The following is a 14,236-nucleotide window of genomic DNA, read 5'->3' as shown; positions in this document are numbered from 1 at the left end:
AGCCTTTTGAGTCCTTTGTGTTAATTTTATTTAAGTAAGCAGACATCTAAGTCCAGTGTATTCAATATTTGTGTGTGTGTGTGTGTGTGTTTTGCTTTTAAATGATCTCAGAATAATTTTGGTTCTGTTGAGTGATTTTTCTGCTCCCAGCCCTACTCTTCTCTTTATACCTTTATGTTCTTTCAAGAGACTTGCATACTACTTATTTTTTTTAAAAAAGCATGTATTATTATATCGTTCCCAATGGAACACTTTTTTGAGTAAGCAATCACAAATGGGAGAACCTGATCGATAGCATTTTTTAAATTAAATACTTGAGCATAAGGAACAGTGTTAGGCTCTGTATGAATCAATTTCTGAATTTAATGAGTTCAAATTCTAGTTAGATAGCTTGGCGTCATGGTGAAAAGCGGAAACGTGTGAGTGGGGTCACTGGGTTCAATAAGAACCTCCAAAAATAAAGATGACGCTAGAACTAAGTTGTAAAGGATTGAGAGTTGGACAAGGTGTCGAAGGTTGTTGCAGACAGGAGAAGAAAGTAATTTACTGGCATATTCTGAAAATGTGAACTGGTTCTATGTGACATGTGTATCTGGGGCCACATGAATAACTGCATCCTAAGGACTCTTCATTTTATTTATCAGCTGATAGAGATTTCCTAAAGGGATTTTTAAACTGGAAGATGTGATATCAGATTAACAATCATTTTGACAGGAAGGAAGAGCTGAAATAGAGCAATATCAGAGGTGCCCGAGATCAGTTAAGGACTCTTCCTTAGTAAACTAGAAAAAAGGTGGGGAAGGCTTTTTGAAACAACAATTTTTATAGCTAACCCAGGATTTTAAAATGTGTTGTTTACTTTAGACCTCAAGAGATTTTGAAATTTTGGTTTAGCTGTAAGATTCATGAGACTTACACATAGTTTTAAGTTTTAGAGAGTTTTATATGAAGTGTCAAGTATTTTGTTTTCAGCTTTAAATTCTTCAGGTGTTTGCTCAATACAGAATACTTTCATGCTGACGTACAGCTATATTTTTCTGGCATTTTGTGTTTGTAAAGTGAATATAATTATAGCTACTTGAAATTATGAATGTCTGTGTTAATCCCATGAACCTGAACCTACATTATTTACACAGATTTTGTATTGGAAAGGAAACTTTTACCATTTTCATTTCCAATTTCACTAAGGCAGTAAGTTTACAGAATGCGCTGTTAACACTCTTATGCAGAATTTCAGTTTCAGAACAAGATTCTTGTTCAGAATCTTGAACAAGAATTAGTAGACTGAAAGAAATACTTGAATGCTTAGTTTTTAGGTAGGTCATTTAAAATTGGTTGTAGTTAGAGAATATACTTATAAAATCATTAAGCTCAGTATTACCCTTGATTATACTCCAAATCCTTATAATATGCCCTTTTTACATATATTTTGCCAGTCTCTTTTTAAAATTGTGCTTAAATAGACCAGTCTAGACATTTAATTTAAAAGAATTGTAAACAAACTTGTGACAAAAAATAAAGCCAAAATGGAAGAAAATGGAGACGAGAACCCACTCACATTTAAAGTAGCAGTGTTAGAGACATTCTTATTTTATAGAAAGATAGATGTATTTAGTTATGGTTCTGAATTGTACAATATTATTTTCCATTTCTGTCCCTGGTTTTAGCATGGAATTTTCATGTGTGAAGCACACAGCTCACATATTCATCTTCTTTACTGGGTTCCTTTCCTGTTGACATTTAAAGGCTTGGGAGTATGACTGTGTCTTGTTCTGTGTATTTCTGTACAGAGTTGAGACTTAATGAAATTTTAATCCATTATGTTTTCCACGTGTTCATGATCTTTCTTTTTGTCATTACCATGTGTTCCACGGATAGTCTACATAATTGCACTGGGCTTTGTGGGATGAAGACCTGAATAGCCCAAATTGTGTCTTCTCTTCCTGTCCTGTCTAATCTGAGCTCTTGAGACCACCTCTTTTTCACCCCCTCTACCGCCAGTCACCATGATTCCCTGTGTTTTTCCCCACTCTCAGAGTCATCGGCCTGCTTTATGCTTGTCCCCTGGTTAAGGACTTCCCAGTGCTTAGTAGGACAAAGATTGAGTTCTGAAACGGGTCAGGCAGGTTCTTCATAGTCTGGCAGGCAATACTTCTGGTGTCATTCTCCTATCTAGCAGAGTTACCTCAGCCAACCTGCTGTGCTTCAGTCCTTTATTAAAACACACGAACAAAGCATGGTTTCCTGAAAATGTGTGTTCTGTGTTACCACCTCCATCCTACCTCTGCTGTGGACACTTTATTTAAGGAGGCAGAAGTGCCCTCCCTTGCTCCCTTGTGCTCTCTAGCGTTGTGTTCATTTAGCAGTTATAACTTTTACCAAACTGCATTATTATTTTGCTTGTGTATCTGTCTGGACTTGTGTATCTCTACTGGACTGAGTTTTACGAAGACCCTGACCTACTTGTTCTTAACATCCTCAAGGCCCAGCACGATTCCTGAGGCTTGGCAGACAGTCACGATCATCTTTAGAGGGGAGCTGTTCACTGCGTCTAGCATTAGAAAAGTATGAAAACCAGATAATGTATAAACATGGAAATAAAAAATTTTGTATTTGAAATCTTAACATGCCTAATAGGAAGTGTAGTTTATTATGACATCTCCTAAGGCATCTGCAAAGGTATTCTAGACAGGACAATTAGAGGTGACGGTTTGGGAACTCAGCTTCCTAAATTGCCGTCTGAGACACATTGGGGGCTGGATGAACCTGCATCTACATTCAACTATTCCCAAAATTCACTAGGTTACCCTATATGTGTAGAAAGACTTGCTGAGTAGAAATATTTCTATTCCGTATAGTACTCCGTATGGGCAATAAAAAAAAAAAAAAAAAAAAACCGGGCTGCAGAAAACCTTAATATAAATAAAACTGGAGAGTGTTAATCCTTTCCAAGATTGTGATAGGTACACACTGTTGCTGCTATGTTCAGGTGCGTCGTTACTGAGATGCTGGTTATCAACATAAGATGTAGTGTGTGCGATAGGTTCACGAAAATTTCTGAGGCCTGTATGAGTATTTTTGAATGTGTTCTCAAGTGTAGAGATTCAAATCAATGTATTCTTTTACATTTTGTACATGAATCTTTTGAGCATTGCACATAAAAGACCTTTCAATTTTTGCTTTAAACTCAGGAACTAAAAAAAATAAAAAATAAAAAAAAATAAACTCAGGAACTATGACTCTAGTAATTCTCTTTTAATTTCAAAGAAACTGTGGTTTTTATTTTTCAGTGTTGAAAATGAGCCCATGAGCACAAGTCAGAAAAAGGAAAATGTACTTTCATCAGAAGCAGTAAAGGTACAGTTTTAAATCAATATTTTATATTGAGCAAATGTTTCTCTTAATTTCTGTTCCTCCTTTTAGATTTGTCATCTCATTTTACATTTCCAAAAGAGCACTGTATTATTTATGTGGAAATCCAGCCCAGCTCTGTTGAACATAGTATTTGGATGGAGTGGAGTGAGGGGGAGGGCCCTGAGCAGAGTTGTAGAGTGGTGTTCTTACCCTGGCTTTGCCATTAACCAATTGTGGGGCTTTCAGCTGAGGCACTGAATGGCTTTGTCCTTAGTTTTCTAATCTGTGAATTGGATTGCCTGACCTCCATAGTTTCTTTTTCCTAGGATGTTCTTTGATTTATGTTGTTTTCTCAAATGCTGCTGACATTTAATAGTGCTTTTGGTGGGTAGAAGTTAATAACATGTTTTTACATCTTCAGTATGTGGTAGATGTTTTTGGTCAGTTCACATATGAACCAGCTTTCTTTGCTTCTGCAGGACAAGCATGAAAAGTGTATAAGCTACATACCTCCCTAGGTAGTTACTGAGAAGTGTGGTTAAACATCCTTGAAAATCAGGCTGCCTCTAGCTCGGTCAGTTGAGCATCTGACTCTTGATTTTGTTTTTTTTTTTTTTTTTTTTTTTTTTTTATTTTATTTTATTTATTTATGATAGGCACACAGTGAGAGAGAGAAAGAGAGGCAGAGACACAGGCAGAGGGAGAAGCAGGCTCCATGCACCGGGAGCCCGACGTGGGATTTGATCCCGGGTCTTCAGGATCACGCCCTGGGCCAAAGGCAGACGCTAAACCACTGCGCCACCCAGGGATCCCTGACTCTTGATTTTGGCTTAGGTCATGATCTCAGGGTCATGAAGTCAAGCCCATGTTCAGCTCCCTGCTCAGTAGGGAGTCTGCTTGAGGATATTCTCTCTCTCTCTCTCTCTCTCTCTCTCTCTCTCTCTCCCTCTCCCTCTCCCTCCCCCTCCCCCTCCCCCTTCCCCTCCCCTCACTTGCTTTCTCTCTTTCCCTCTAAAATAAATAAATCTTTAAAAAAAAATCCTTGAAAATCACTTAACCTTGTAGCATTTCTTTTTATTCATAAGTAATTTTCTAGAAACTGGGTATTTTGTTAGATGACAGGTATGTATGTGATCAGGTTTTTTGTAGCTGTCCAGGCATGGAGTTTTGTCACAGCAATTTTCTTTTTACGTGATTTGTGACAGTCTGTAAAGGAGAATGCTTATGCTTTCCATGAATTTCAGAGTAAATTAGCTTGGTCAGTGGAAGGAGCATAAAGTCCGCTGAATTCTTCATCAGTGATAGGGAGCTTTTAAACGTTATGTAGGGTTCAAAGGCATTAGATATGGTCAAGATAAAGCTGTTTTCATTCTTCCTCTATAATAATAAACAATATAAGTATATTTTTGAGAGAAAAATAGGGTCTGATTTTTTTTTTTTTTACCTTTATTGATAGAAAAAAAAAATCAGGATCACATTGTTCTCCGTATCTGTCTTCATTCCATTGTGAGTTTGGATATTAAATCCTGCTTTCGGGGGCATCTGGACCATTCACTTGATTAAGCATCTGCCTTAGTTCAGCTCAGGTCATGATCTCCGGGTCTTGGGATCAAGCCCTGTGTCCTGTGTCCTGCTCAGCAGGGAATCTGCTTCTCTCTCTCTCTCTCTGCCCTCCCCTAATGCATTCTTTCTCAGAAGTAAATCTTAAAAAAAAAAAAAAAGAAAAAAAGAAAAAAGAAAATACTGTTTTCAGGTTTTGTAACCTATCTGCCTACTCTTTTCCTACCAATTGATCCAACTGTTGGCCAGCCTGCTGGTTTACCATGGCATGAGCTCTGTAACTTTCTTCTCCTCCTATACTTTTTGCATGTCTTGAGTTGCCTCACTTCAAGAGTTTTACTTCTAATGGTGTATATGCATGCAGCCTTGCCCTCAAGTTGTTTTACAGGAAATATTTTCTTTTGAGCTCTCCCAACTTCGAGGTTTCTTTGGCTGATAACTCCTGACACTCCATCTCTTAATCCCTATTGCCTCCATACCAGTCTTGACTTTCTCTAAACACTGCTGCTCTCTTTGCTGCCTTCCCCTCTCTCAGGCTCTAGTTGTCTCCCCACTCAGCCTGTAATTGATACTGCACTACTTCAGCTACAATCTCACTAAAACAATGAAAAAAAAAAAAGCCTTCAACTTTGGCCTGTGCTGTCGTCCAACTTTGTACCTGCAAAGATTTGTTCCAGAAAGTCACACCTCTGTAGGTGCAGTAAATAGACATGTTGGGCAGTTATTGTGGCTGGGCCTCTGTGATTACAGTATTTTCCATCCATTCTTAATATCTTGGCTTGAGTGCCCAGGAAAATTCCAATTTGGGATCTGGGTCCCCACGTAAATATTAAATATGGCTCATAGTCATGAGACTCTTTCTCTTATGATCTGAGGCCCATTGGACTAGACAGTACAGTTAGCTCATAATAGGGTACCACAGCACTCTCACCGCAGTGGCCTGAGCATTTTGGCCCTTGTAACTGTTGGGTTTACCATCCAGAAACTACCAGTAAGATTCCTTCAGCCTAGCCACACAGGCCCAATGGTTTAGATATACTACTGCCAGACATCAGAAATATATAGTTTAATAACACCAATAGTCAGCACCATACTTTGTGGGGAGGGAAATCGGTTAGAACAATATTTATGGTCTTGTTCTTTTAAATAGTCTCAATTTAAGTATTTCATTAGCAAGTAGAATAAATAATATGCATTTATTTTCTTTCTAATGAATAGTTTTCTGACACAGCACTCAAGCAAATGTAATGTGACATTTGTTACCATGCTTCCATCTTGTTAATCTGAATTTTATGATAATGCCCTCTGTGATAATAAAAAATACACGGCATTTTTCCTGTTGAGTCTGAAACATAACAGATTTATGAGCAATAGATGTTCTTATACATTTCTTTTTGTATTTGACTTTGAGATGCCAAATCAAGATGTTGACAGTTGTTTGGTTGTAGGTTTAAGCTACAAAATTAATGGTATTTTTCAAACAACTAAAGACTATAGAAGCTCTATTTTATTTTTTATATATTCTTAGTTATCACTTACATGCTATACAACATTTGCTGTTTTGCTAACGTTGATAGCCATTTCTAATGCTAGAATTTATCATCCCAATTTAAATCTCTTGTATATGAATTAGGTATTTATATCCGGCTGGCAAAACTTTCAAATATTTAGTTTATAGTCTACCTTTGTTTTTCTGTGGGGTCTACAATCTAGTCTTGTAGCCTTGTATACTTAGTCCTGCTACATTCACATATGCTATAATTGAAAGAATGGAAAAAAATAATAAATAAATAAAAGAGTGGGAAGATGTGTTCTAATTCCCTGCTGCCATCTGCTACTTCAGAGGAATTTTCAGGAATTGTTACCTTCCAAGGATAAACTCCTAAAGCCTCCCTGCTGTTGGTTTTGGTCTGGTTTTGGTCTCTTACTTACTGCCTTCTCTTGGACCTTGCCTTGATTGTCCATCCCTCCATCATCACTGTCTTCTATTTCTTTTCTGAAACACAGTTGCTTTGGGGGCGCCTGGGTCACTCAGTCTGCTAAGCATCCAACTCTTGATTTTGGCTCAGGTCATGGTCTCAGGGTTGTGAGATTGAGCTCCACATCAGGCTCCATGCTGGATATGGAGCCTGCTTAAGATTCTTTCTCTCCCTCTGCCCCTCCCTTCTTCCTCTTTCTCCTACTCTAAAAGATAAACAAAATACAGTTGTTTTTTCCCTTTGGTGGGTCTGGTTTCCTTTCAAATGATCATTTCACGTTGCTCCCAGTTTTTACCCCAACATTTCTTATGAAAGTCTGTTTCAATCACTATTTAATTCTTAATCCTTTCTCATTGACTCCTTTCTCTTCTCTACTCCCTCATTCATGGAAAACTTAGTACTGTGGCTGGTACACATGTCGTAAGTACTCAGTAAGTAGTTAAATGAGTGAAAGTCATTGCATGAAACCAGTGATCTGTTGCTGACCACCGTCAGTCAGTAAGTAGTCTTTTCTTAGTTCTTATTTTATTTAACCAGTTGAGGCATGATTTTCCAGATCTTGTCTTCCAAAGATTTTCTTTTTAATCTTTGCTTCCATTAATACTGTTTCATTTCAATTCCTACCTGTGCCGTTACCTTCTGTTTTCTTCTCACTTTCTGGCTGAACTGCTTTCCATATAGGTGTTTCTCAAAGTCCTCAGACCTCCTCAATGTCAGTCTTCCAAAGCGTAATAGCTTTCAGTCTTATTGCTTCGTTCTTCCGCTCTCAGATTTCTATTTGACATCCCTCCTGGACTCTAAGCTTGATTGTCGGGGTTCTAGACATTTCTGTATGCATGGCCTTTGATACCTCAGATTCAGTCTGCCCAAAAGTCTCAACATCTTCAGAGATGTCTTCTCTATCTATATTTGTTTGGTTGGGATGTGGAGGTGGTAGCAGGTAGGGAGGATCGTTTAACTGCTTGGGACAGGGAAGAGCCCTGGGCTCAGGTATGCCATCTGGAGATTTTTTTCAGCCAAACTCTTTACTTTTTAATCCTGTGACTCACACTGTCCTAAGTGGTACCTAGTGTTTTTAAAACCTGAGCTTTTTTGGGTTGTCCATGGAATAGATTGTTTCCTTCATGATCAGAGTTCCTTGCAGACACTTGGGTAAAAGCTTCCTGTGGTCAGTTACTCTGCCTACATCTACCTTTGCCTTTCTGTTCTTTTTGGTTTTTTTTTTTTTTTTTTGAAATCTCTTATCTGCTTGTATTTACTCTCTTCCTCCCTTTGTATTTATAACTGAAATACTTCCTTTAGCATCGTTTAGAATGTTTTGTACAAGAGAAGCAATCAGTATGTATGGCTCATTGACAATGTTAATCAAAAATTTTACCTCTTTTTGTAGTTGAAGAGGGTGAATCTCAGAGATTGTCACTTAACAAAACCCACATTGCTAGTGAGAGGAGACGAGAATTCAGATGCAGTTCTGTATAATGCTTCTATTTATGAACTTAATTTATAAGATATATTCATAAACTAAATTGACCAAAGAGAAATCCTGTTTAAAAAAAATTAAAAGAGCTATGGCAGTAAGTCTATTTCCAGAAATGAGTCATGAGCTAAATAAAATGAATTAAACCTGAACCATAGATTATGGATTTTCCAACCCAGGCCTAAATAAATTGATGACTATTAGGCTTGTTCTCAGTAGCTTGACATCTGCTTTATATAAAATTTAACTTTTGTACCATTTTATAATTGTTGCTTAAAACTAACCTACCACTTTGGTGAAGGTTCTGGAGTGGTTTTCAAGAGGCAGTGGTTGATAGATGCCTATGATGTTCCTATGAATAATCAAGGAGTATTGGGATCCCTGGGTGGCGCAGCAGTTTGGCGCCTGCCTTTGGCCCAGGGCACGATCCTGGAAACCCGGGATCGAATCCCACATCAGGCTCCCGGTGCATGGAGACTGCTTCTCCCTCTGCCTATGTCTCTGCCTCTCTCTCTCTCTCTGTGTGACTATCATAAATAAATAAAAAATTTTAAATAAAAATCAAGGAGTATCAATCTAGTGCATATTACTTTTATTTATAACACTTTTAATATTAAAATTAAATCATTTACATCAAAGACCCACATTTTTTTTAACTACTGTTTATCAATAGGTAAAGATGGAAAAATTGCAGCTCAAGAATATCTTACTGAAGAAAAATAGTCACTCATTGTTTTTTAATCCTATATTGAATGTACAGTGCTGTTTAGTAAGATGAATGCATGTGTTCATATTTTGGTAACTCTACTTTCCTTATTGGTCTTTTTCAACTTTTCCTTGGCCAAAAGTGAGATGAGGGTCAAATTTAAATGCATTAAATGTTTTTTTTGGTTAGGTTAGGGGAAAATTGATTACTGAACTAATTTTTAAATAAATTACAGCATTAGTAAATTCTTACTATCCTTTTTTTCTCATTGACACAGATAATCACAGCAATTTGACATCAATTTAACATGAAGATTTTCAAATTTTTCTTTTTCAAATACAGTTCATTTCTTTTTAAAAATTTCAACTGTAATTGCATTTGGAACCCATGTATAAATAGATTAAAGCAAAGTTTTAATTGATGGGAATGTTGATGATGGAAATGAGTTGTGTCTCATAGTGCCACTATTTCTCTGCGTCTGCCAACTATGGGCCCAGCCCCCTTGGCAAAGTTTTAAAACTACATATGCAGTGATGGAAAGAACAGTCTTTGGAATCAGACAAATCTGGGCTTAAATCCCAGCTTTCCATGTGGTAGTTTGTAATCTTGGAAAATTTATTCAACCTCTTTGAGCTTTGGTTTGCTGATATATATGGGATGGGGGGTGTTCAAATCCTGTTTCATGGAAGTGTTTTTGAATTAACTGAGATAACACATATAGCACTACACGATGCCAGACACAAAATAGGTACTTAGGGAAAGAGCTGCCTCCTTTACCATATAAAGTCTGGCAAAACTCAGAAATAACTCTTCGTTTGAGGCTGGTGCTGATTTTTTTCTGGGTGAATAGTATAGAAACAGCCACTAGAAACATTGATTCTTTATCACATTTGAAAAGAAGGCATACATGTAGATATATATATATATATATCTGTTATATATAACAGTCTCTCTCTCTCTCTCTCTCTCTCAGAGAGAGATTTAGCTAGAAGTTGAAAATTCTCACTCCTTGATTGCTTCTGTAAAGACTGAGTGGTGTCAGGGTGCCTGAAGTAGAGATTGCACTGTATCACTCTGGTCCACATGACCAAAGGAATTGGTACGACTAAAGCCCGTCAGTATGGCTGCTACTGGTCTGAGGCCTTGATATCTTAGAGTTCCTGGGTGTTGAATGTGTTGCAAGGTACCTGGTTTGATTTGCAGCAGCTCCATTTTATCGTGGACCTATAGTGGTCCTACTTTGTGGTATGGTGGAGTACTTTATCAAAATGGAAACCGACTATGAAAGATTATGTCCATAACTCTAAGTTTTTGTGAGTACATTACCTTTATGGGTGCCAGATTTTGATTCAAGAACATTAGGGGGGGGGTCCAAAAAGGCTTTCAGGAATAAAAACATTTATTATTCTGGCCCAGTGTGTTCATTGGAGAACTCTTTATACTGTAACAGAAAGGAGTGACTTTTCCCCTATCTTATGTCATTTTGTTCCTTTTTAATTCTGTACCTACATACTTGCCCTAGTTGGTTTGATTTCTATCTCCGTCTTAGCCTGTGACAAAGCTCACACCTGTCCCTCCAGCATGTTCTGCAGAGCTTCAGGGTAATAGAGCCAATTCTCTGATGCACCTTTCCTGCCAATGTTGCTGGGTATAAGATTTGACACACTCTCAGTTGAACTCAGTCTATTTTATTCTCTGCATTTCCTTTCCTGCTGCAAGTGCCACCAATTACCAAATCTTGATGTCTGAAAATGATTCTATCATTTTGTCTCCAATCCCCATTGTGCCAGGGACCAGCAACAGCCCTTACTTCAAGTCCATACCGATTGCTACTCTATAGCTCAGACTTCTCTTATTTAGATAACAGTTTTTACTCCTATGTCTTTTCTCTGACACACATGATAGCTGCCTGTCTTGGGTCACTTATGGTAAGGGCACTTATTTGGTACACCATATATAACCACATCCACTTCTCAGAAGTTACATGGAAATGAAACACTGAAAGTTAGCATCTCAGCTAAAACCTTGATGCCATTCTAGAGCATTTTAAAAAGTGAAATTTCAACTTTTGAACTAATTTTAGTAGCAAATTATTTGTGACATTTCAGCCCTGATGAGTCATGACATAAAAGTTGCAGGTAATTTGTGACTAACTTAGTGCAAAATAGTTGATGGCCAACCTGCTGGCCTATTCTAATTTTTTAGTGGAAAAATAATGCTGTGATAAAAATGTAATGTTGTCTTTCAAGCAAAATCACTCTAACATTTGGGGTAAAAATCACTCATCTTTGCACCTTACCATTGGTTGTAAAATCCATTTATTGAAAAATTTTGTTCATGCAAATATGTATCAATAATTTATATGGAAATAATCAAGTATCCCACCACAAATTAAATCCATTATGATGAAGGTAAATAATGACGATGATTTAAAATTTAGCACCACTTAAGCTGTAACTTACTCAATATACAATAATAACCTGATAATAATTATTTTCCTCAAAATTGAGGAAATTTCAACTATTGGTGGTAGAATTTCAAATACTGACAAATTTTCCAAGTAATGTGTTACAACCACATGTCTTAGAAAACTAACTAGAATACTCAAGCAGCTGGTTTTAGTTTGAGTGCCAGATTTTAGCACCTGTTAATAATTGAGGTGATCATCCTATTCACAATGAAAGTATATAAAATTGTTTGCCTTTATACCTTGTGGTGACAGGGAAAACAGAATGTTAAGGAATGTTTATTGGAAGAACATAGACATAAGCGATTTCCATTCTGAAAAGCCTTGGTCGTAATAGAAATTTTCCAAAGACGATAAGAAAGAAGTGGTCTCAGCAGTGGGAATAGCATTACTGCAAAGACATTCTTTAGGAAGAGGGAGGGGAGAAGAGAGATGGGGAGAGAATGAATGAGGAGGAATATGGTGACGTTAGGTATTTGCAAGCATTGTGAGTGGCAATAGATGAAATCAGAGAAAGACATTGGGGGGCTAGACCCACCAACACCTTGAATTCCATGCTTGAGAGTTTGGATTTATCCTGACAGCAGTGCAGAGATAGAGATTAAAGGCCTTTAAGGATGATCAGATTTGAATTCTAAAAGTTTGCTCAAGTTTTGTCTAGAGAATGGACTGGGGATCGGTGCAAGCAAGTAAACAGGGTAAGCCACTGCTGGTGGTATTCAAGGGGGCAGGGCATGGTGTCCTGATGTTGTGTCTGATTTTTTAACAAGTGGAAATGTTAAGATTTGTGGAAAATGAAGGAATGGAGACAAAATGAAAGAATAGTCACATTCCATTTTGGAACCATTGAACTTGAGATTACAGTGAAGTATTCAGGTGGATATGGATGCCTGATTGATAGCTGAACATATGGTCTGAGCTGCAAATAAAAATCTGTGAATCATCAGATGAATCTGTGGGAAATGAAACCTTATAAAAAGAGCCTGAAGATAAAGCAGGCCCAGGTAGATATTGGAAAAATATGTTCTGAAAGGAGTGGCTAAAATGATTTAAATTTGGAGAAGATGGAGAAAGTGTTGAGAGAGGAAGAAGGAAAATCTCAGAGTAATGTTACGGAAGCAAAAGGAAGGTTGGTCATCAGGAAGAAATTCAGTCTCACCTTCTGTAGTTGCACCGTGTAAGAAGTATGTTTTAATTAGCAAGTGGGGCACTGTTTCTTAGAGACTGTGGTCCACACAGCTACGGAGGACGCCAGATTGTAAGCGCTTAGGGAGTGATTGGGAGGAAAGAGAAGATGGTGAGGGTTGGGAACCCTTTTTTTGAGGTGATTGGTAGGAAAGAGAGGGCTATCCTTGTGCATTTATGAGTGAATGGTGGGCTTCCAGAAGGGGCATGTGAGGAGCTGTGGTTCCCGAGGAGATATGAAGGAGAGGAGATATGAGGGACTCTGCACTGGTGCCCCTGTGGAGGTATTGGCCTTGTGGGAAGAGGTCCTTCCTTCATGGTGAACATGTTAGTGAGTGAAGAAAGTGTGCTGATGCTGCTGACGTCACAGCTGTAAGGGAACATCCACCTGAAATAGACAGTAGGAACCTCAGCAAGAGCTGGGGTTGTGGAGTACGGGTGGGAAGGGTAAAGTAGCTGCTGTGGAAAATGAGGAAAAATTGCAGACAGTTTTTCAGCTGGGGCTGTAAATTGTGAATTATTGGGAACCCAAATCTGCATAGTATGGCATATGTTTGTGGCGTTTTAAAGCAAACCTCACTCAGAAAAGACAAAACTGCAGTTTTTCTGAGCTGGGATGACCAAGAAATAAAACAGAGACTTTGAGGTTATTGGTTACATGTGATGGCCAGCCAGATCGGAAGCTTCATGGGAACCGAGAACGCCAGTGTAAGAGAAGACAGCAGCTGTGATGAGGCAGGAGAAGCAGTGTAGGGGTATTCCTGGGACGGTGGGGTAAGACAGCTGGAAGGATGGGAGGGTGTGAACACTGGGGAATGCCTGAGGTTGGGTTTCAGAGGTGACACAGTTCTGGGTGACTAACAAGGGTTGGAGTTAATGAAAAGAGGCAAGAGGAGTCGAAGAGGTCGTCACCAGAGTCAAGGGTGTTAAGGACCTGGGACTCCAGGATTATCCTCTCTATGCGCAGTGAAGGCAGAGTCTGAGGCAGGAAGGCATGACCGAGCCAGGTGCTTGAGACAGTAAGAGAAGAGTCACCTGGCTCTTCATTATTTTTCACTCAGTGGCCTCTTTGGTGACAGTCTTTATCCTGTGACCTTTTTGACTTTATTCCCTGTGCCAGTTACCACGTTGGCACAGCACCTGCCACAGGCTACTCAAGGAGGTGACAAACTAATACCGGTTTGTCCTGCAAAGAAATTCTTACATCATTAGAATGTGGGCTCTGTGAAAGCAGGCATCTTGGTGTATGTATGTATGTATATATATATTTATTTATACATGCATTCTGTCGCATCTAAACACCTGGAATGGTACCTTGCTGTTTGTTATTTACTGAATGATTGAATGCTTTCAAGCTTACTACTGGTATGCCCTTTTCAGCCTACTGTTGCATCCCCCAGAGACCCTATTCCAAGTCCTTTCTATGTCCCTCCTTTGGCTTGTCATCTCTCCTCTCACTGTACTGGGTCAGAGCCACTTGTTGGACCTTGCTCTTCGTCTTCTCCATT

At 38.5% G+C, this 14,236-nt stretch overlaps 1 protein-coding gene across 2 annotated transcripts in view; it reads left to right on the top strand.

Moving 5' to 3' along the window:
• The window catches only part of CRYBG3 (crystallin beta-gamma domain containing 3), a 102,098-nt gene that overhangs the window by 12,173 nt on the left and 75,689 nt on the right, over positions 1–14,236 (top strand). For both annotated transcript variants that reach the window (XM_072812305.1, XM_072812306.1), the window contains exon 2: positions 3,291–3,357. In XM_072812305.1, coding sequence (XP_072668406.1) covers positions 3,291–3,357 — 67 coding nt within the window. The remainder of the gene's footprint in view (positions 1–3,290; positions 3,358–14,236) is intronic.

The sequence above is a fragment of the Canis lupus genome, chromosome 35 (genome assembly GCF_048164855.1).
Source record: "Canis lupus baileyi chromosome 35, mCanLup2.hap1, whole genome shotgun sequence".
NCBI lineage: Eukaryota > Metazoa > Chordata > Mammalia > Carnivora > Canidae > Canis > Canis lupus.
This window is presented reverse-complemented; position numbering and strand designations above follow the sequence as displayed.